Below are 25083 nucleotides of genomic sequence, written 5' to 3'. Positions count from 1 at the left end.
ATAGCTTTTAAAGATACACCAATAAATTATGTAACATTCCATACTATACTAACCGAACCTTGAATATTTTTTACCTATCTTAGGTAGAATTTATGATAAATTTCCACCACTTGATTAAATAAAGGCCCTTTGTTATTCTGTTTTCGTTAATTCTGATGGTGATAAAATGATAATGTATTACATTATTGATGATAACAGTATTTCAGAGACAAAACTATCGTCAAGGATGCCTATAAGTACAGTCAAGGTATTAAATATAGATGCAGACAAAGAGTCAAATATATGTATACACGACTTTATGGCTTATACGTTAAGGTTGTGAATACATAATTATTTTTGGTACTTTGTCCGGATGTATAATTGTATAGGTATAGTTAAATTTTGTCAGTTTTGATAATGAGGAAGGTACGCAATTAAGGAAGTAAACAATCTTATACTTTTAAACGAGCAATTCTTGTATATTTATTTATTTATTTATTTATTTATATATATATATTTATTTACACTGACGATCTCGGAAACCGCTCTAACGATTTCGCAGAAATTTGTTATGTGGGGGTTTTTGGGGGTGAAAAATCGGTCTAACTTATCCTTAGGTCCCGGAAAACGCGAATTTTCGAGTTTTCATGCGTTTTTCTTCGCGCGCCATCTCGTGTGCAGTAGTTGTACTGTTAAGACAGAATTATTTCGGTCGATGTAAGTACTATTTATTGCAAACACTAGATGGCGACACAGGTCAAGGCTAAAACGAATAGAAAATACACTATTTGAGTTTTTGTGGCGAAATGCGCGCCATCTCGTGTGGAGTAGTTGTGTTGTTAAGGCTGAGAATTCTTTCGCTCGATGTAGGTACTATTCATTTTTGAACTAGATGGCGACACATGTCAAGGATACGAAACAGAACCGAGCGAAGCTCGGTTGCCCAGATATTAGGATTAATATATGATGATTCGATAAGAAAACCGGCACTTGTCCTTTTATAATAGGTAGGTACCTAGTACCTACTGGAAGTAAGTTTCTGATCTATTATACACAGAGATCGGATATCTGGACGTCATTCTAACAACATAAGGTTCATTATTCCGAATCCGTCATACAATTGACGCCCAACTGTCCGATCTCTGATTATATATGAATGAAACGTAAAACTAATATTATCAATTAATAAAGGTTTCATAGGCATTTGCGTATATGTATACATTTATTTCACCGAAAACATTTTTTAGTCAAAAAATTAAGTTCTAAAATATGACAAAGGAGGAACGTTCCAAGGCGTTAATTTAGGTTTTTTGTGAATTTTAAAAGAGAGTACACTTTTAACAAATAAAAAAGCATGGGCTTTTAATATGTCTATCACTATTATTGATTCATTAATCAACATTTGAGCTATTTCTATCAATCAATCCAGTTACATCACAAAAAATTTACTGTTATAACGAAGCGGTCAAATACTGCAAGCAACGTTCACCTTTCGCACAAGATTTGAATCACTTTCGCACAGACCGTTATGTAAAGTAACTGTAGGGTGGCAAAATGCGCAAAATGCCTCGGGCCCCTGGCCAGAGTGGCCCAGATTGACCGAATTTGCCAAAACATAAGCTTCAACCATTGAACTACTATGTACTACGTACTAGAAATGACAACTCGAACATATTCTGTGCGCCGACCGGCAGCGGCGGCAGCGCGAGGCGCATGCGCGTGAAGCGAACCGTGTCATAGAGTAAGGCTTCCCACAGACAGTCTTAAAAATTCATAATCTTAAAAAAAAATTGTATGCAAATTGACACTGACAGATCTGTCAGTGTCTTGTCAGTGTCAGTTTGAACTGTCAGATTGCATACAATTGTTGCAAGCCTAAGACTTGACCACCTAGACGCGACACTTTTAGTGTAGACCGTTGTTTTATACTTTGTGTGTGAAATACTAAGTAGTTTACTTTTAGCACTATTATACATTGTGTTATATTTAATTTCTACTCAGTGAAATAAAAATAAGTAATGGTTTTTATCATAAATTTTAATTTCCTTTGAATAAAATTAGTTTTGTAAGTTTCTGTCGCTCAGATTCGAATAATAATCGCGCCATTCACCTTGTTTTACCTCCCTTAAACACCGGCTGCATTAAATACTATTTCAGTTTTGGTGTCACTATTTTTCGTCAATAATGAGAATTATAATTCATAAATAATTCAAAATCATGCTTATTGTATAATATTATCGACTAAAATTCGTATTAGAACCGTGTAATATTCAAAACTATAAATTGAAATAAATATTTTTATATTATATATTGAAAACAGAATATGATCACAATTATTATACCTTATTAACTTCATGTCATGTCTGCGCGATTCATCTATGATTCCAGTTGTCAAAATGGCGGCCATAGCATCGCGTTTAAGGAGCCCGTCCCTTCATTATAATAATTACTTAAATTAAGTTAGATCAAAATAGCTTGTCTACTAACCAATGAAATGTGACACCGTCACTTTTATTAGATTTTCTCGTATGGCTTCAACAGTATCTTATAGCACAGGAAGGCATTTTTTCATTTTATTTGTGTGCAGTCAGAGACAACCTCCTCCCACCACGCGCAGAGACTGACTGAGGCAACATAAGTCCACTGGACTTATGTTCGTGGCGCAAACTTTTTGTTCGCCGTGTCCTCTCTAGTACATTATACCTCAATGGCTTCAACTAGTATATAAGGTGCATTAAGGTAATTCCGAATGACAGAAATGCTCTGGTAATTCTGAAAGGGGAATCTTGATATGATGGGAATAATGGTGATTTTTGTGCAACTTTCGAAATTAGACTACTTTCGGAATTACCCCAATGCACCTTACAGACAAGGTTCTGTACCTAAACTTGAGAAAAGCCCGCCTTAGTAGAACCCAACAGTTTCATGCAACTGCAAGAATCAAATAGATATTTTAATGTAGTTGTACAACATTCATAATGTAAAATATAAACGTTGTCCATTTCTGAATGACTTTTTAAAGAGTCGTTAGTTTTCCTTATATGAGTCGCAATTTGACCTTCTTATTGACGCAATTGTACGACTTGTAACGTAAAACGTCGCAATTTTGCTATCAAAAAGTTGCAATGCTGCTATCAAAAAGTCGCATGCAGAGCATCATCCGCGATTTTCCAATCCATATATATATGTAGTAGTTAATCTCTCTCGGTAGCTAGAAAGAGACACTTTTATGATGACACCTCCACATTTTATCTTTTCAAAATCCGAGTACGCTTACTGCGACAGTTTCGACCGCCATTATGTACAGTCACCGACAATAACATCGTACAAAAAAGACCAAGAAAATATCTGACACAATCTTATTTCTACAGCCATAAGAGCAGATATTTATGCAGTATTATTTTTATACGTTATTGCCGGTGACTGTAAAGCCTGGCGTCCACTAGGCTCGTCGAGTCTCACGCCTTTGCATTTCTTATGAAACTGCGACCATTAGCGACGCGTCGAATCGCATTCAAATGTATGAGGATTCGATTCGACGCGGCTCGATTTCGCCTAAGTGGACGCCAGGCTTAATAAAGACGCCTTCTCCAGACAAGGGCGGTCGTAAGCGGCGGCTCTCGCAGACGCCGCAGGCCGTGGTGCAGCCCAAGGTTCAGAAGCCCTCCATCAAGATCGCAGCCAACGTGAAGCCTCAGCTGGTGGTCAAATCTCAGCCGCAGAAGCCTCTTAAAGTTGCTAATATACAGGTATAAATACATGAACATTTACAATTAATCATCTTAAGTCCTTATTCCTAAAAAGATATAACAAAAAAGATAAAAGCAAATTCAGTGCAATTATATAACTGGTATGGCAATGTCGCGAACGGTGATATAATATAAAAAAAAAATTAAGACTGAAAGAGTCCGAGGAACTTAAAAAAACAATGCAGCCGACTTCGAACAAAGAAAGTCTTGTGGTCAAATTATACCTATACCCTGTAATTTTTTTAAGGAAAAAATATTGCCATTATTAACATTTTCAAATTAATTGTCAGCATATAAAAAAAAATATTATCATTGTCCACGTAGATCAACAATAAAATTGCCCATCAATCTCAATTAATATTTCGTCCCTAGGTCATCAATCCGCCACCAAAAGTGTACTGCAAGCCCGTGGAAACCGTCGCCCCGCAACGTAAAGTCATCCGCGTGGCTCCCATGGCTGGCAACCCTCGCTCCATCTTACTCCCCGTCACTATTAAAGACATGAAAGACCTGAAATCAATCAAGATCATCAATGCTGCTGACTTGAAGAACGCTTCCAATATCAAGTTGGCAGCTGCCAATCTTCTCTCCCAGAGCAAACGACAGGACTTCAAAGTGGAATCTAGGAATGACTATGAATATGAAAATAATAATAACTGCGGTAAGTGTTTTCAAATTCCAATCATGCCTTAGGTCATTCTCAGATTTAGCGTTCTCAGACTAATTGCCACAACCTTTTTCAAATATTGGTATTTTCTGTCTAAATATATCGAAAAACAATTTAGTGCAATCCATTGAATAATTTAATTGCTTTGGCATCATGATAGGACAAGCGGAAGTATGGCTTTTTGGATTAAGATTATTTCATCGTTGTGGCAATTAGAAAAATTGCCGCAACCCTTTTAATATCTTCCTTAGTTTGAAACATAGTTCATTACGAGAGCAATGCGTGGGGCGCGCGGCTGGACTGACCATCGTCAAACGCGAAAACCTGATTCGAAATAGCAAAAATTACTAAATTTTGAAGTCACGGACAAAATTCTAAACTGGGAGAGCATTTGGACGCGTCGTGGCAATTATAAGAACAAGGTTTTAAAAAAATCTATAAAACAAACTAAAACCCTTAAGGGCATGACTGTATATGCAACAGATTGGTATAGGTGCAAACCGTCTGTAGAAAAATCAGCGCCTCAATATTATTTCATTTTTTTTTTTTATACCACGTCGGTGGCAAACAGGTATACGGCCCGCCTGATGGAAAGCGGTCACCGTAACCTATGGACGCCCGCAACTCAAGGGGTGTCACGTGCGCGTTGCCGACCCATTAGAAACTTGTACACTCCTTTTTTGAAGAACCCCATACTGTAGTTCATCGGGAATACCTCGACAGGGAGCTCATTCCACAGCCGGAGCGTTCGTGGGAGGAAATTCCTCTGAAACCGCACGGTGCGCGACCATTTAGGTTGCAAGGTGTGTGGATGAGCGCCCTGTCGATGGCGAGCGGTGCGATGATGAAAAGTGGCCGTTGGCATCATGTCAAACAGTTCCCATGGATTTTGCCTCGGACATGAAAAATCTTGCTCTCAGAGAATGACCCATTTAAAGTGTCTGTTGTTGTTTTTCTTGTTTAACGTTTTCATCATTGTTGCCATTTAACCTTTTGACCACTGGCATTGTATGTATTTTGTTTTTCTTCCGTATGTTAGCTTCGGTGAATCTTTCTCACTTGATGGTCTCATCGGAAGATCAGCGCTGCAAGTCATCGGAAATGTGCTGAGATTTCGCGGTATCGTTTATAATGTGTAATTTGTCTTGCCTGTATTCACGAATTAAAATATTATATTCTATTCTAAGAAGAATTAGTTGCAATTAATTTATTACTTTATGTTTACGGAAGACCTAATTAAGGCATCACTTTATCAAACTTTTTTGCGAAGAGTTCCGGTTCCATTGCGAGCCATTTTTTACTTCAAACTTTAACTACTACCTCTAGTACCGACAGAGGCATGCGAAAGATTTATAACTGGCAATTCACTTAATAATAACACTAAGCACGTTTGAGTACCAAATATAGCTCGTACCGCAATTTCCATGCGCAAGCGAGCAAAGAATTTCGCGATTAAATTCTAAATTTGAAACTTCAAATTTTTTGCTGCCAGATTCAGACCACTGGCTGTTGACAAAATCGACACTTGTTGCATACAGTAATCTATTTGCAAAACAAAAAGTATTGCGTTGTGGCGCTCAGCTAGGATTCAAACAAAAAGTTAAACCGTTACAATTTTAAAGTGAAATTACTGTTACGAAAGCTGTATGTGATTATGATAATTGTTATAGCATAGAACCTTGGTTGCGTGGAGTGCAGTGACCCTGTTTCCGATTATTGGAGGCAATTGTCTTTATTTAGACGCGCGACATGTTATTTTCATAAACACTTTAATAGACTATAGCTTTTAACGATGCGCGATGACTCTCTTGATTCTAGCCGATGTTTTTATTATTAGACATAATATCTACCCATCTACTGACATGAGAATTGAGATTCATGATAACTAGTAGGAGAAACAAAAACTGAAAACAGTTGCCACCAAAACGATCCAATTAAAATAAACGTTCTCTTTTTGCGCTTTCGGTATTTTTATACAGGCTGTTATATTTTAAAAAACACAGCCGCGGAACTTCTCTTTATTCTCAATTCAAATAACTCAGAAGCTTAGATTATTCCTTAAACTTTGTAACTCGACCAATAATAAAAAAATAACTACATACATTTCTGATTTTATAATGATATTTTACACTTCTTTTAAACGATGATTGTGTGATTGGTAAGAAACATCTTACCTATCCTAAAGCGTGCAATCACCTCAAATGATATTGATACTACAGGGTCAAAAATAAACGAATTAGTACAGTTAGAAGATTATTATAAGGCACTTCTCACATAGTACCCGTTAACTATGATCTCACGAACGCTGGAAGTGATGAACTTAGGAAAAAATGACAGTTGCCGATATTTACTGCGTGAGGTCAATGACACGCGTTTGTGTGTGTGCGTGACGAGAATACGTTTTAGGAAATACCTGATTGTACTATGTAAATTGTTTTGGGCGTGATGCCTATGCGTTAGAACTGGTTGGGGTAAAAATATTTTGCGATTGTTATTTATTTCTTCATAGTTTTGAAAATAAAGCGTAATCATTAATAATACTAGTAACCGTGCTGGCAACGAAACTTGGAACGAAAATCACTACACTAATGTAAATTTATAAAAAAAATTGCAATCAGAAACGTTTCGGTAAGCGTAACTTTGTATTGAACAAGGCATTACATGATTTCAAACAGTGCACTCGTCAGACATTCTGGAAACACAGCTTATTTAAACAAACTAAAACTTACACTGATTAACGTAAATCAATGTATTGGTAAAAAATTTAGCAACCAGACAAGATTTCCTTAAACATTATTTGCATCAGCCTTTTACAAAAGATAGCAAAGCATTCAGACCTCAATATTGAGGTTATCATCTTTATCTCCATTTGCCACAATAATCCTGCAAAATTAAATTGTCTTTATTATTTTTATTGATTAAAGTTCAATATACTACGAATGCAGCCATACCAATATCTTTATCAACATTAACCTAATACGCAAGTGAGCACTGATTGTCTAGCTGCACGTCACCTATTCTCGGGTTAGCAAAGTAAACATCTAGGTTTTTACAGTACCTTATCTATAATTCTTTCCCCAGATGATTCTGGCACGGAACACAGCGAGGATGACGATGACCATCCCCCCCAGAACAGCGGCGGCGGCTACCCCCGCCTGGTCCTCACTCCCGAAGAGCGCCGCCTCCTCGCCAAGGAGGGCATCACCCTGCCTACCAGCTACCCCCTTACCAAACATGAGGAGAGGGAGCTCAAGAGGATCAGGAGGAAGATCAGGAATAAGATCTCCGCACAAGACTCTAGGAAGCGCAAGAAGGAGTACGTTGACGGACTCGAAGACAGGTTAGTTTTGTTTATTACCTTGGACAAGCTATGCATCACTTTGCCTTCCAGCTACCCCCTTAGAGAGCATGAGGAGAGAGAGCTCAAATGGATCAGAAAGAATAACAGGAATAAGATCTCTGCACAGGACTCGAGGAAGCGCAAGTAACTCACTCAACGAAGCCTACCTCAACGGAAAAAACTCGTGTATAAGCGAATTTTGGCATAGTTGTAGGGAATAGTCTTCTAATCCATGTACTCAAAGTACTGAGGTGTGGGGGTGGAGCTAACGGGTGGAGGGGGGTGCAAAGGTCCCTTTTTAGGGTTCCGTAGTTAACTAGGAACCCTTATAGTTTCGCCATGTCTGTCTGTCCGTCCGTCCGTCCGTCCGTCCGCGGATAATCTCAGTAACCGTTAGCACTAGAAAGCTGAAATTTGGTACCAATATGTATATCAATCACGCCAACAAAGTGCAAAAATAAAAAATGGAAAAAAATGTTTTATTAGGGTACCCCCCCTACATGTAAAGTGGGGGCTGATATTTTTTTTCATTCCAACCCCAACGTGTGATATATTGTTGGATAGGTATTTAAAAATGAAGAAGGGTTTTCTAAGATTGTTTTTTGATAATATTAATATTTTCGGAAATAATCGCTCCTAAAGGAAGAAAAAGTGCGTCCCCCCCCTCTAACTTTTGAACCATATGTTTAAAAATTATGAAAAAAATCACAAAAGTAGAACTTTATAAATACTTTCTAGGAAAATTGTTTTGAACTTGATAGGTCCAGTAGTTTTTGAGAAAAATACGGAAAACTACGGAACCCTACACTGAGCGTGGCCCGACACGCTCTTGGCCGGTTTTTTTTAATTTTCGCGAATCTCTTAAACTGTGTCACATTGCAAAAAATGTTCTGAGACACAGGCAATCTTCATAAAATTCTCTACAAAAAAAATATTCACACTTTTTATCTGGGATCAATAGTTCATGAAATATGGAGGGGACAAGATTGATTACCCTGCCTACCAGCTACCTTACTACCCTGACCCTGGTCACTATGAGAGAAATCATGAATAGTTCTTACAATTAAGAAGAAATGCCATATTTTAGGCGTTCTTATGCTGAATGATAGTAAAATACCCTTCAGTCCCTGTCATTCTCCCAATCGATGTGTAACCTTGCGTGGCGCTCTCCGCTTTAATTTAAGAGCCAGCCCAATTCGGCCGCACTCAACAATTAATCCGACTTTCACCGCATGACATTTCACGACGTATGTGTATGTGTAGCAACTTGGCGAGTCGCTCGTGAAACAAACCTGTATTGTGTGTACTTAGTTGCATAATACAATACCTACTACTTTTTGCACGCTTGATATAAACGATCGGTTTAAAAGACCATTGTAAATCACGAATTAAAGTTTCTCTAAGTTTTGGGTACTGTATTAGAGCACTAATGTCATTATATACATTTTCAGTACAGATGGTGTTTTTTTTACGCACTAGTGCGTGAAGTGGTTCATTATACGCCAGGTCGAAACTTCGGAGGGTCATCTGTACTGAAAAACGTCGTACGATACACGTGCGAAAAGGAAATTCATAACTCGTGTCGATTTAAAACACTCCCTTTGGTCGTGTTTTAATTTATCGCCACTAGTTTCGAACTTCCTTTTATACGCACTTGTATCGTAATGTACTATTATAATTATAAACTTACTAGCTTTTTCTCGCGGCTTCGTCCGCGTACTAAAAGTAATCTTAGGCCGTTTTCACATTATCCGATCCGATATCGGATGTCGGAAGGGTTTCAATAGAAAAAATCCAACATGGCGCCTGTAATGTATGGGATATCGGTCCGACATCCGATATCGGATCGGATAATGTGAAAACGCACTTATTCAAACGTTGAACTTTGAAAAATCCTTTCTTAGTGCTCCTCTACAACTTATAAGGAACCTACGTGCCAAATTTGGAATCTCTAGGACCAGTGGTTTCGTTCGGCTGTGCGTTGAAATGTCAGTCAGTCAGTCAGTTTCTTCTTTTATATATTTAGATTGTTGTTAACTCTTTGTTTCTAGTCATTTGATATTTGTTGCTAGTCATTTGATTTTAAACTGTAATTATTATTGTGTGTAAACTTAATTTTTTTTTTTACATTGATGGCCCAATAAAAATTTAATATGCACACGATTACTAAGATAACGGAAAGTCGTGGGTTACTGAGCAATAAATGAAAAATAAAAATAGAGCTAACGATAAGCGATCGGTAGTTTTGTTGATAAACAGCAATTATTTCCAAGAAACCTTGAATTCAAGCAGATATTGCAACATGTTGACATATTTCAAGAAAGAAATTATATTTCTTTAAATAACACCACAAACTATAACTATATTACATAGTTGCGAAGCTGAGATTCCGGGTTCGAATCCCAGTAAGAATAAAATCAGATATTTGTACCTGAGTTATGGATGTTTGCTATTTATAAGTATGTCTTTAGTCGCTTAGTAGGTACCCATAGTACAAGCTATGCATAGTTTGAGGCTATGTCGATTTTGTTTACTTTGTGGTTGGTACAAAATTTAAATTTTGAACAAAATAGTACATTACGATACAAGTGCGTAAAGAAGGAAGTTCGAAACGAGTGGCGATATATTAAAGTGTTTTAAATCGACACGAGTTACGAATTTCCTTTTCGCACGTGTATCGTACGAAGTTTTTCAGGTGTATTTTTCAGTACAGATGGCCCTCCGAAGTTTCGACCTGACATATAATGAACCACTTCTCGCACTAGTGCGTAAAAAAATACCGTATGTACTGAAGTTTTAGCGTTCATGAAGTTAAATAATATTTGGAGACTTTTACTCGTCAATATTATCGCTATAGTAACTGTTCTAGTAACATTATAATGTAATCAAATGGACGACTCTGAATTCCGCACAGTGACCTTTTTATTTTATCTCATACACGAGGGATGTTGCTTAACATTGGAGTTGATACGATATTATTCACTTTTTAAACAAGATGTTAAATGATTGCAAATGTTCATTGGGTCCTTTAAATTGTTGTTATAAAAGTATTTTATTTTAAGGATTAATTACTAATATTGTCATCGGTTACCGCGATAGTTACTCATGAAATAAAACTATGGAAACGGATTATATCGCGTATAATGAATTTACAATTCAACCCGACGTTTCGAACACTTTACAGCATTCGTGGTCAACGGGTGACTGAGGAAAAATTACAATGTGCAAAAGCTACCCACATACAAGAAATATATGACTACTAAATTATAAGATAGGTAGGACCTATCACTAGCGGGAAACAATATCATCCCCCGCCGGTCCTTCAAAATAGTGTGTGGTATGACGAGCACTGTAGTAATAGTAACAAAATTAAAATTTTGAAAAAACCCCCGACCGCGACGTAGTGGACCGATTTTCAGAAACATGGCTAAGAACACTAACTCAGCTTTCAGACAAAAAAAACTAAATCAAAATCGGTTCATCCGTTCGAGAGCTACGATGCCACAGACAAACACACACACAGACAGACAGACAGACAAACGGACAGACAGACAGACATACACACAGACAGACACGTCAAACTTATAATACCCCGTCGTTTTTGCGTCGGGGGTTAAAAAATCATTTTTGGTGTAAATTTAACTCCCCTCTCAAATTTTGACCCCTAAATTGAAAAAAGTTTGCCCACCACTGGCCGATAGGATATCGACAATAAGCTGAGTAACTCTTAATTAAATGTTTGCCATACCCTACCATGCAGGGTCCAGGAGGAACTATGTATTATTTTGTAACAGCTTGTATTTATTGACTGTGGTGCAATAAACGATTATGATTAACTGCTAGTAGTTATCTTAATGACCTAACTTTGTTGTTGCAGGGTTAAACAATGCACAGCCGAGAATCAAACCCTGATCCGAAGGATAAAGATCCTCCAGTCACAGAATCAGTCGCTGTCCGCACAGCTGAAGAGGTTACAGGTAAGACTTAATTTATATATCGTCACTACTTTTTAAAAAACTTGCATTTTCGTCTGTCAATGAAAAGAAAATTGTAGTAAGTATGTATGGAATGCATATAGACTTACTGCGTTTTAACTTTGAGGAACACCGTGAGATACGAGATTTTTTTTAAAGTAGTGACGATATTATATTTTGTGGTTATTAGCCTAAACTAAGCAAGTGAAGATGATGAGAAGAATGTGCAAGAATGGCTAAGAAAACCAAGAGAAAAGACAATTGACTTTGTGAGAGGAACAGGATGATATAATAAGTTTTTTTGCAAAAAATTCATTTTTGGCACACGCCTTTATCTCCGACTGTACCTTTCTTTCAACAGTCATCTACTGCTCCCCGAGACGTTTCTAAAAACCAAAAACCCCTTACGAGATACGACGTTTCATAACAGAGTTTCTATGACCATCTTTCCGCTCCATCATCAGATCAACTAAAATTTTGTAGTCACCGTGGCCTGCATGGCAACTATACTGAGGTAAAACTGTTGTGGTTCCTTAGCATAGTGTCGAACAGTCCATATTAATATAAAATTATAAATACATAGTTTCTGCGTTCTCCGACTCCCGTTTTGTTAGCAGTGTAGATTCATAAAACAATGAAGTCATGTGATGGCTGCTTTAGATAGATACATTCTTTATTCATACCCACAACATACATGCCATTGACATTTAACATCAAAAAAATTAAAAACAAAAAGCAGTAAAATTTTAACTAATACCTATGCCATGCATCGTGACAGAGAAAAGGCGCTGACTCAGCGTCGTGATGCGGCAAGCCACATCGCTGGTGTTCTGCCAGTACCTTAATATAAAATGCTTTAGTTATTCGTTGAAGAGTTTTTTTTTATTCCCTTAGCAATGAAGTCTTTCAACTTTTTAGGATACGTTTGACTTTTATAATGTCCAGAAAAAAAATGTGTTGCTGGCATATTATTCTCATCATGTAAACGCGCTGGGGCGTGAACTTGCATTGGTCCTTGAGAGTTAATGAGACTGTTGTCGGCGATATCTTGTTTACTACCAGTGTTATGTAATGTAGTATTTTAGAGGTCGATGCATAGCTGCTGTGATTACCTACCAATTACGATGATAATAGTTTTGACACTTGGGTGACATTGCGCTACATTTTTGTGTTAATTTTGTAAATAGAAGCCGTAATCACTTTGGCATGTGCTTACATAACTATCTATTCCGTCCCGTCACATTTAGGTTTGCCGTGTTGATCGGGTACTATTTGAAGATCGAACGACTTGCTAGTCCAATCCTACCTCTCTAGAACTCTTGACTCAAAAAAAAATCCAAAACGTTTGTTTAATCAAGCGCACCTGAAAAAAAATTGAAAAAAACCCCGACATAGTGGACCGATTTTCATCAAACATAGCTAAAAACACTCCCGATTAATTCAGCTTTCAAACAAAAAAAAAACACGAATTCTAAATCGGTAGATCCGTTCGAAAGCTACGACGGGACAGACAGACACGTCAAACTTATAACGTCGATTTTGCGCCGGGGGTGGGTCAAAAATCATAGTGGTTATCTCTTCAAAATGATTAAGCATCTGATCAGTTTATTAACATTGTTGTAGAACGTGTTGACGGGCGCCACAACAGCGGGCGGCAAGGCGCAGCCCGCCACGTGCCTGCTGGTGCTGCTGCTGTCGGTGGCGCTGGTGGCGCTGCCGTCCCTGCGCGACGACGTGCGCGCGCCGCCCCACGCGCCCGCGCCCGCCGCCGCCGTGCCCGCCGCGCCCGCGCAGCGAGCCCGGGCGCTGCTGCAGCATACTAGTGAGTCTTTATAAACTGCACGCTATGCAGCCTCGACTTAGGATACTTGTATGAGTTTTGTTTGACTTCCACGCCGCACGCCCCACTGCAAGTCCGATATGATCATGAACTAATGACTCCGACAAACGTTCACCTATGGATAGAATGCTTTTCAAAAGCATACTCATACCATACCGACCGAGATCTACCCGACCACTGGCGATATGCGCAAAGTAATAAAATAATATTGTGTTGTTTTCAATAATCAACAGTATAATAATTGTTCGCATTGAATACACGTCCATAACAGATGCTTGCAGAGTTAAAATTCACATGTGACACCATTCATTTTCGTTAAAAATTTAACAGGTGTCCAAGAACAGTTAAATAATGAAAAAGAATCACATATGACATAACTGTTTCATATATTGTTTTCACTATTCGATTGTAGATTTAGATGGATGTTATAGAATTATAATGGTTGTTATATTTTAAACAGTTGATAATTAAAATTATGCAACTTTCAGGGATTATTTAACATTCGAAAGTGGCCGTAACGCTTTACTTCACTTGCATAATATAAACTCAAACTTTCTTGAATTTCTTTGAGACCAACTGCATTATGCAATTATTACGTAATTGTTAAGATGTCGATTTTATTTTTTATATACAGATAAATACTGCGAAAACTGCAATTATGAACCGGTTTCATGCCAATGCGACTCTGACGCTTTAGATTACAAATTAATTTTATTATATTTGGGCACCATAAATGCCAGCTGGATTATTCAATGCCTACACTTTATTACTAAATTGTTAATTTCAAATTCAATGGTGTCGTAGAAGTCGACTGTGGATATCTGGATATGGGTTCAATTGTGGTGTAGGCTATATGGGCTAGCAAATCTTCAAAATCCTCTGCCAGCTGATTAATAAGTCCATCTATTTCCAGAAATGGTGTTGGACGAAGCCGTGATCGACGACGGAGAGTTCAACATGGACGAGCTGATCACCTTCAACCGGCACTCCGACCACGACTACCAGGTCACCAAGGCCGAGCTGCCCGCGCTGCCCGGCGGCTACCATGATCTACCCATCGACGAGGACTGGCCGCCCAACCTCAAGAAACGCATGAAAACCGTACACTTCGACTACGACGACGGCCGCGACTACCTCCCGCCCATCGTCAAGGAGGAAAACTACGAAAACGCATACAAGATAGAAGCCAAGATAGACGAAATCGAAGACAACGCGTTCTTCACCAACACCCTCATGTCCACCGGCAGGAAACTCGGCGAGCTGATAGACCTCTTCCCCATACCCGTCAAGAACGAAGACATACTGGTAGAAGAGGTCTCCGATTACGACACGAGAAATATCACCGAGGTCAAAAGCTTCATTGTGAACGGTGTGAACGGTATTTAGATTGTATACCATATAAGTTCCTACGCTTCATTTTTATCTTATATGGTATTTCCAAATTGCATAATTATTTCTAACTTTATATTTTGTTACAATATATTTTTCTCTATTTTTACTATGATTTTATTTCGATGAAACTATTCCTTGCGTTAGTGAGATCATATGATTTTATTCTAGGCTAAGTATTATCTCCAGATGAAGTATGATATTACGTAGATGAATTGAAAGAGTTATTTATTTAAGACTTCAAATTAATATAATGATTATAATCTTAGACTATATTAGATATATTTTTACTTTGTTACGCAATTTTTATTTAAGGCATTTTGTGTTAAATTGGTGCAATTATGTGTTAATCGCCGTAGTGTTAGCTAGGCTAGAGTAAGCTATCTGTTCGGATTCACTTTTTAGCTGTAGTTCCGTTATATTATCTACTACTTACACGATTGTTTTAAGTTTATTGTCTTATTGATTGGAATGTGGAAGTTAGTCGAAATAAACTGTACGAGTAATATGATTGTACCTTTCATTTAAGTTAAGCCATGCCCTCCTAGCGCAATCAGCGTTTTAAAATTTAAAGATCAATCTTTGAAAAACCCAATGAATGAAATTCTTAGGCAGTGTCCCCACTTAGGCGTCGCGTGTCGCGGCGCGCAACGGACGTCTCCGCCACGCCGCCTGAATGTAATTCAAAAAACGTATCCTCAGTACATTTTGTATAGGAAGGACGTAAGACGCGCCCAGGCGGCGTGGCGCACGTTTAAGTGTGGACGCTGCCTAAGACTTAAAAATCTGTCAAAAATAATCGCCAGATGGCAAAACAAAACTCACTACGAGTCCTGTCAGTTCATAGCGATACACAGTGTGGGATCAGACCTCATTTTTTACCATGGTCTGTTTATAGTAAATACCGGTAGCCTAGACCAAAACAATGCTACGACTAAAACTCCCGAATGTCAAATATGACTAGTTTACGAGAAATTATTTTTTGAAATTTAGGGCAAATGTACCCGAAAATTGACTAAAACTCAAAATATCCTGAGAACGGTATCGATTATCAAAAAACACTTAGAGAGAACTTATAGAACTAGCAATATACTATCGTATGGAATAATCAGCACAGTCCTAACATCATTCATATTAGAACCAAATTAGTCATTTTCGATTTTGATTTTTTTTCCGAAAGTTCCTGTATATTAGCATTTCTTTTATTTTTTTACTGAAAGGTGATTAGCTTCCCTATATGCCATAATTATTGCATTAAGCAATTCCATAGGATCTAAAAATTATGGTGTGCTTAATTACTCTATGGGGATTTTATATGGGACGTTTAAACACACCATAATTTCTAGATCCTATGGATACCGTTCTCAGGATATTTTGAGTTTTAGTCAATTTTCGGGTACATTTGCCCTAAATTTCAAAAAATAATTTCTCGTAAACTAGTCATGTTTGACATTCGGGAGTTTTAGTCGTAGCATTGTTTTGGTCTAGGCTACCGGTTTTTACTATAAACAGACCATGGTCAAAAATGAGCTGTGCGATAGTGAACCAAATTAGTACCGATTTAACCCTATTATCTCTTAGACTTCAAGTAACTAAAATTCCCACTTGGTGTACAGATGTAGTTATTATTATTCAGTGTGTCCACGCTGGGCAAAGGCTTCCCTCCTCTTTTTCCAATCTTCTCTGTCTAGTGCTACTTCTGATGTAGTGCGAATTTTTTTTCCTTCGTATTTGTCATGCTAGTTCAGTCAATGTCAGTATTTCGTGTAGTAAGACTGAAATAGCATGACAAGTTCGTGTTTCCGTGACATTACAAGGAACGTCATTTTTAGGGTTCCGTGCCAAAATGATACAAAAAGGAATCCTTATTATGTAATGGCTCGTGACATATAAGATTGATAACCGAACAAGCGAATAGGTACCTCTAAAATAGCCTACTAACTCATTCGTAAATTGGAATCTTTGTATTGAGGACTCCAAGGCAATTTTTCCACCTTTGACCCAAGGCAAGAATATTATATACCATGGATATTGCGTGCCGAACATTACGTTGAAGCCAGAAAATTTGACCTTGAATTACGTCACGCCGGTCTTGCATCTCTTTCTTTAGGGTGTCCATGATTAAGCATACATTAGGGATATCCCGCGGAATTTGACGTATTACGTTTATACGACTGATTAATTTTGTAATTTATTAAATTCAAATCCGATCAATCGTTTTATCACGAAAGTGAACATCCATCCTCACAAACTCAAAAAGTAAGGTACATTAGGGCAATTCCGAAAGTCGTCTAATTAGGAAAGTCGCATAGAAATCACCATTATTTCCGTCATATCAAGATTCCCCTTTCGGAATTATCTGAACATTTCTGTCATTCGGAATTACTCTAATGCACCTTACTAATTTGTCAACCGCCAATAAGGTCCATTTCTATACCACTCTGCAGTTACTTTGCCTTACGCCACAAAATACGGTACAGTTTTTACCAGTGGTAAACTACTGGGATTTTTTTTTCAGAACCGTTCCAGAATAAGAGCGTGGTGAGTGTTGCAACACGAGGCTTAAAATATAACTTTTCTTTTACTGACACCTGTATTTATTAAAAAATGTTTCAGTCACTTTAAACTATCACAATAATATTTTGGTAGTAACTACTGGGAAAACTAATCCCAGTAGCTATCAACCCCCGGTGTGGTAATTAACAATGTGGGGAAAATCCCAGTAGTTAGGACAGGTAAAAACTTGGTGGTAACTAGTGGGAATAGCCACAAAAATATAAGGGAAGTATTTGTCAATGGGGAAATAATGAAATACTAGGACGTTTTAAAACAGTATCTTTATTTTTAAGCGCCGCCCCAAATCTCAAGGAAGGTGGTTCTCAATTCGTACGTATTTCAATTCTCTTCGCATGTATATATATATATATATATATATGTATCTCAATTTAATGTTTATGCCACGATATCTCCGTCGTTACTGGACCGATTTTTAAAATTTCTTTCTGTGTCATAATCTTCAGGCTTAAAGTGCAAATCTGCAAATTGTCGAACGCTCTGAAACATTTCCTTTTATCGGTACAATCGACAGCCAACGCTGCCTCCTTCCTTCATCTTTTGGAACACTGAAAAGTTTAATATTATTCATGTTAATTGTAAAGACATAAACAATAAAGTTGGTATTATTATACTGTGATATGAACTATGAACATAGAAACCGTACCAAGTTGATAGATTTAGCTCCATTCAATAAGAGTAAATACCATGCAAGAAAAAAGATTGGTCACCCTAGTCGTAAAACCACACATAGCATTATTTTTCTTTAAAGGTCATATTAATCGTTCTAAACCTATTCGTGGGAATTTTGATATAATTTGAGACAATGAAAACAATATAATGATAAGAACTAACCAAGATTACAAGCAAAATAGCAGAAAATTTATTGCCAGCGAGGTTTATGAACATTTTGGTAAAATAAGTACTTACTTGTGAAATTTTACGTCGGATTTCGGTTTCCATTTACTTCCACAATGGTTCACTATGCAATACATAGCGCAGAACTTAAGTAAATCGTCGAAAAACGTTTATTTCGCAAAATAAATATCTGAATCGGTGAATGACTTTTGACAATTCTGACATATCGGGCATATTTTTTCATTATTAGTGTTCCCATAGTACGCAGGAGGTAAATACCGGAGAAATAAGGTTTTTGATTGAGTTTTTTTTCGTATAATACAAAGAAAAGTAAGTCAATTTGATTGAAGAATGTTTTATACGTTTTTTTTAGTAACTAATCTGGCAATACATCACAGTGTCGGAAAGAGATAGAACATAGGAGTAAAGGTGAATGAACCTGGCTTCAACTCATTGGTCGGCACGCAAAATCCATGGTATATAATATTCTTGACCCAAGGCCACTATTGATGTAGGTACACTTCTAATACAATAGATAAATTTTTGTTTGAATTCAAGCTTCTTTGAATGCTGTATTTTTAATGTTCATATTATCTATGGCAAAGAGGATCGAGTATTATAGAGAATGACTATCAAAGTAAAATATGTAATCACAGTGCATAGACTGCCATCTCTCGACACAAGCTTAAAACTTTTGAACCTCAGTTTTGACAATTTGGCCCATATTATTAGCTTGATATGTTTTAAAATGTCAAATATTAATATTAGCGCCATCTAGCCGAGCGTACCCCAAAGGTGTATCGCCATCTAGCTCACCGTACCTTTTTCTGTATGGTTTTGGGGTACGTTTTTTTCTTAGACTTTATCGGTCTTTACGAAGTTATATAGGTCTTTGTCTATGGTAATGAAGAGCCTGCAATTAAAACGAATAAAACAAGTATCTTATAATAAGCTTTATTTAATTATGAGTTAACAAATATTTTCGTATTTTTGAACAGGTTGTGACCTTAACTGAATACAAGTCAAATTGCGTATGCAAATTTTTACCATACATCTTACAGAAAAATAAACACTGAGAACTGTTTCTATGAATATTAATATTTATTTTATACTTACAATAAGAATTCAATTCAGTTTCAAAAGCATCATGTATTATAATACATAAAGTTATAACTATAGCTTAAAAATCTTCATCGTGCGTTCGCAGACCGATCGAACAGACTTACTTTAGGTAAGCGAACTTTAAAGTATAATTTAAATTAACTACTCCAGCCTACCGGGCGGGCCTCGGCCACGTACAAATACATTTTTGGTGCAACTTTCACATATTGTTCGGATTTACATAGTGTAACTATGCGATCAAGGAAATAAAAGGTGCTTTATAACATTGTGGTTATTTTGTAAAGTTTTAACGCTATCCGACGGTGGCTAGGTGTGTGTGCTCGCGTTATTTACACTCGACCTTCCGTCTTGAACGCCGGATCTCTGAGCACCTTATATTTCACACCTGAATACCGCCGTTTTAATAATGACTGTAGCTTGGGAAAAGCAAAGTGTAAATGACTCGAACACAACACGCATATTGTATAAAATATCATGAGCAGCAAGTACCAGTAAATTATCCTAACGTATATCGCCACCGACAGCATTTGCGTTACGAACTCGAATAAATGTGTTGCGTAGACGCGCAGATTCATTTGTTCGCGGGTTACAAAACACTTTACATTTTAATACCCAATCTAATTTGATTATACTATCTAGCAAATAGAAAGTAACAATTAGGTACAACTATGGTATTTACGATCATGTTTAGACATACATGGTTTAATTACACTCCATTATAATATTGCCTTGTACAATACGAGTTAACGAACATTTAACGAGGAAAATACTTCATTTTGTTCACAATAATTCAAAAAACATGATTGAAGAAATAAAAAGAACTTCCCTTTTACATTTACAAATTTTCGATAATAATAGTATTTTTCTAAAAATATGAAATCGACACAACAAGATGTTTTAATGTTAAATCACTTCAAATATACTTAGCCAAAAATGAATAACTTCTAATGCGGGAATACACATTTGTGATGACTACATCTGTGACTAATCCATTACTCGTTATAGACGACAACAGGGCAGCCCCAGGTTTTCGAGTTTGCCAAATCGTCGTCCACAAAACCTTACTCCTACGCTCACGCGTTTTCGATAATACTTGCCGCGCCCTGACCAAGCAAAAATATACAATTGTATTTCCTCCTAAGCTGTACAATTACACCGACGACGCGGCGGCCGCGGCGACCACACCTCACCATTTAGTAGAATTTAGCCATACTGTAATATTTTCATACGCACAGGGAAGACTCCAAATCATAACGACCAACGAAATTTAACGCACTTTTGAAACTTTAACAATAACATAAAAATGAATGACCAAATCTAGACCAATGGTGTCGATGTCGCGTCCCGCGGCCGCGGCTGCCGGCGCCTACTCCGTACCAGACTACTCATACTCAATTACTCAGTCTCTCGCATGCTGACTCCGCCGCCACTGAGTGAGTCGCCTCCATGCAAGCGTGTGTGTGGAACGACCGCGCCCCGAGGAGTGTCGACTACTCTAATCAAACTGATATACGGTCATAAGAACTATATGAAAAGAAAGCTCGCAAACGTGAATTGACTCGCTCTCAGCCGCGTTTGTACACGAAGGTGAAATGTTAGTCAGTCTTGTGGATCGGTCGCTCGGCCCGGCTCGAGCGCGCCGGCGAACAACCTTTACACGCCGTCGTGAACTTTTACATAAATTATTGCACGTTAATAGCGATGCCGTCGAAAACGATCACTCCCATACTGAAGAGCTTTTGACACTTTCTTACTTATTGCGTGAAATTACGTCATATATTAAAACTATAATTAAAGAATACGAGCATAAATAATGATAGGAAAGTATGTGGCCTCTATAGGAACGGAGCCGATTTAAATAATATGATAACCATACTTGTTTCGCACGTGAACTTAGTTTACAAAATGACTAAATAAATTCTAACCTAGAACGCTCCGGCGCTCGCGGCGAGCGGCCGAGCCCCGAGTCACAACCTGCATGGAATACCGGAGCGGCTCCCCGCGCGCGCCGGCCGACAGAACGTAACTCATATGTTATGGTAATGCTTTACTAAGTAACAAAATCCAATACACAGCGTAAGTAATGAAAACGGGATGTCGATTGCGTCAACCGACACTAGTCTGTTACATCTATGACGATGGAGGCTGGAATGGACCAACGCGGACCTAAGTTATATAAATGAGGTACTTATAGTAAATCTCACGTCTCAGAGGGGCGGCTGCCCGTCGACGAACGGCGAGAAGCGCTTTAATCTAAAACTCTTCAGCCATCATTTCGCTCCAAACGATTTTGTTAAATTTGTTTATTATTCTCGATACTTGGAACGTCTTATTACGGCCTCGGCTTAATTTCTGCCAACTATGTAAACGATGAGTAATTAATAAATATGTCTTGTATTCACACAAGATTGTTTTTGGGAAAAATAATATTAAAGCTACTCGCTTTTTCGACGATAAGTCAGCCGCCAGAAAGGATAAGAATTGAAAAAATATGAAACATAATTCGCTACGGACGGGAACACAAAACTGAACCGGCGACTACAGCGACGCACCCGCCGCCACGGCCCGTCGACTTATACTAATGATGGCGAGAACTACGATCGCTTTCTGAGTATCGATTCGAATAACAATGATTCCACTTTTCTCCACGAACACTATAGTATAATAAAGATTTCAATAGCAATGACAACAGAGATTAAGTCGCTTTTAAATGAACCGCGTGTTTCTGAGCGACGATAACCTTATTAAATTTACATAAAATTCTTTATATAAGTATTTTACATGTGATTTTAATCGTAAAGGTAGAAGCTAGGTTGTGGCGATGAGCACAGTTATGACTTATTCCCGACGCTTGAAATAGTATCTCAATGGTTCTGAAAGGGATAGTGGTCCCGACAAAATAAATACGGCGACGCCAAGAAATCGCGCGTCGGCGGCGTTCAGGTAAATACTATCCTCCATACATTTAACCTTTAGATGTGTGAAGTGTCCATTCTCTTACTAAAAAACAGAATTGACAACCAAATTCGCTTTATACTAACAAACGTCTTATATTTCAAGAGAACTTGGTCGAAATCTGAAATGTTTCAGCGTCAACATTACATACTTCGCGCGTCTAAGGGTTAAGGTAGGTACAACCTACTTGTTACAAATCCATAAGACTCAACAGTCAGTCAGAGTTGTTGTATGTGTAGAAGTACGTCACCCTTTTTTGCCGCCGCGCGAAATGTTGGCCAGTTAAATTTTATAAATACAGACATGCAAATAATGTTAACACAATGAATTAGATGTAAATTTCACTACATTGGAATACTATTCCAATATTTGCACTCCATACGTCGAAGTATCCTTAAACGTATAGAGTTAATCAAAATGTTCTGCTATTAAGCCATTGCACGTTTTACAAAATGGACTACCGGTTTGATAAAACTATCGATGAAATTATCTTATTTTAGAAGAGAAAATACATCACTTATCACATTTCTCAATATGCGTGCACATAATAAGCTTACAAACATATTTTACAGATATTAGAAATAGTTTGTAATGCCATTTTTTTGTATGTACCTTAATAGTAGTCAGCCAGCGTAGCCTAAAGGCAATCGTTGGACGCCGGTAAAAATGCAGTCTGGCTCTGTCGCGCCAACAAGCAAAAGCGATAGATAGATAGCTACGAAACAGATCTTCTCGTGAGCGTTTGTGCATTTGGATACATACCCTGATATCAGATATCCCATGATTAGATGGTGAAATATGTTTCTCATATTGATAAATAAGATAGTTTCGACTATGGTTATCACAATATGCCATGGTAGCCTAATTTGTAGAACGTAGGAATCGAAAAGTTCGTCCCTCAACTTTTACAGCATAAAGTTTTACCAATTTATTTTAAGCACAAATTCGGATCAAAATAAATTTATTTAAAAAATAATCATTTTCAAATAAAATCCAGATGTTTTATTTATTAGCTGAAAATCGATTAATATAAAATTATATGGTCAAATAAATAGCTTTTATATAACATAGATTCGAATATTTTTAAAGGCAATAAATAGAACTTCATGTTTTTTTTTTCAAGAATTTGCACAAAAGAATAAAAGTGGAAAACTCTTGCTGTAGTGCAGAGGGGTCGATAGTAGTCGATACTAGTCTTTAAGCCAATCATTAAGGCTTCACATTTATGATTTTTCTATCTTTGATTTTTTTTTACAATTATTAGGTGGTCAATGATTGTGCATATATACTCTTAGGATGGTGTTCACAAATTGCCTTACTTTATTAAATGATTAAGGGGGCATTTTGAGAATAGAACTCCATCAGGTGAATTTCGAATGCTCAAATCTTTGACTCGTAAAATCGTGTGGCATTTGCTTTTAATTAATGAAGAATAGTATAACACGATAACTTATTTTTATATTAGATTTATAGTAACGCACATACATCGATTCTCGCAGTTTTTCTGTGACATAAAGTTACCTAAAATCTACTAAAATAATTGCCTCAAAATGTTATATTGTTCTTCATTAGCCTCAGCCACACTAGTCAGGTTAAGTTAACTTTGCATCAATTTTTATAGAAAAAAGGGTGCGTTATTATAAACGTCATACTTTCATACAGATTTGACGTTAATAATGACCCTCCCCAGACTTTTTCAACTCAAATGTCATGCCGAGTTACCTCGATCGGCTACGTGTTTCGTCACCTAATATACAGTTTCAAAGACAGAAGAATCACATGCCGTGCGCCCTCAACGACCGGGCTCGCCTCGCCTCGGCCGGAGCAGGGTCGGCAGACGAGCGCCGGGAGCCGCGTGCGTGTGTGGGAGCGTGTGTGTGTGGGAGCGTGCAAGTGTGTGCGCGTCACTTGCCCGCGCGCGCGGCGCACTTCTTCTTTTTGCGTTTGAAGAAGCAGCAGCATCTGGAATAGACGGATTGCCTGTATGAAGATTTACGGAGTCTGCCGTCGACTAAATGACATATTGGATGGATAGTGTTAACCCTTTGAACCTTATTGCATTTAAGGACTGATAAGTTAGTTACAGTATAAGTAGACAGACTGAAAGCCAACTTATAAGGAAACTACGCTCACGTTACAGTTGGCTTCCAGTTCAGATACAAGTTTCAGTCCGACCCTATCGGCCCTAAGGCGCGCCATAATGAATCTTATTGGGATGCATGAAGTACTTCACATTTATAAAATTTGTAAAATTTTACATACTGGGTGAGCGTTACACTTACATAATGAATATATTATATGTATTATGCCTATAATATATTCATTATGTAAGTATATACTTGACAAAAAAGAAACAAAACTATAATTTGCAAGAAGACAGTGATATAAAATAAAAACATTAATTTAAAAACTACGAAACTAATCTGCCTGAAATAAAAATTATTTAATAACGCAATAACTTGTTCTGAACCAACCGATTACTTACAAAATGGGTAGTCAAAATCTAGGAAGTAGGTTTATCAAAAAATAAAGCCTTAAATGACAAAAAGTATTTGGGAAAAATGTATCTATCATAAACGAACAGTATATAATTATGTAAGTAGAGGAATGTTTTCAAAAACTTCAAGCTTTTTAAGAAAAATCAGAAACAAAGAAAT

At 37.5% G+C, this 25083-nt stretch overlaps 2 protein-coding genes across 14 annotated transcripts in view; one reads left to right on the top strand and one right to left on the bottom strand.

The window, feature by feature from the left end:
* LOC125233878 overlaps positions 1-15449 on the top strand; it is a 35453-nt gene extending 20004 nt beyond the window's left edge. For 2 of the 3 annotated variants that reach the window (XM_048140029.1, XM_048140030.1), the window contains exons 4-9: positions 3574-3728; positions 4101-4389; positions 7477-7735; positions 11613-11712; positions 13333-13531; positions 14463-15449. In XM_048140029.1, coding sequence (XP_047995986.1) covers positions 3574-3728; positions 4101-4389; positions 7477-7735; positions 11613-11712; positions 13333-13531; positions 14463-14935 — 1475 coding nt within the window. In that variant the 3' untranslated portion in view covers positions 14936-15449. The remainder of the gene's footprint in view (positions 1-3573; positions 3729-4100; positions 4390-7476; positions 7736-11612; positions 11713-13332; positions 13532-14462) is intronic. The other variant, XM_048140031.1, reaches the window with a different exon arrangement.
* Positions 15450-19289: 3840 nt separating this feature from the next.
* Positions 19290-25083, bottom strand: part of LOC125233968 (casein kinase I) — a 71947-nt gene continuing 66153 nt past the window's right edge. For 8 of the 11 annotated variants that reach the window (XM_048140147.1, XM_048140146.1, XM_048140142.1 and 5 more), the window contains one exon: positions 19290-24406. In XM_048140147.1, the coding sequence (XP_047996104.1) occupies positions 24331-24406 (76 nt within the window). In that variant the 3' untranslated portion in view covers positions 19290-24330. The remainder of the gene's footprint in view (positions 24407-25083) is intronic. The other 3 variants (XM_048140139.1, XM_048140141.1, XM_048140145.1) reach the window with 1 other exon arrangement.

Source organism: Leguminivora glycinivorella, chromosome 15, assembly GCF_023078275.1.
Source record: "Leguminivora glycinivorella isolate SPB_JAAS2020 chromosome 15, LegGlyc_1.1, whole genome shotgun sequence".
Lineage (NCBI taxonomy): Eukaryota > Metazoa > Arthropoda > Insecta > Lepidoptera > Tortricidae > Leguminivora > Leguminivora glycinivorella.
This window is presented reverse-complemented; position numbering and strand designations above follow the sequence as displayed.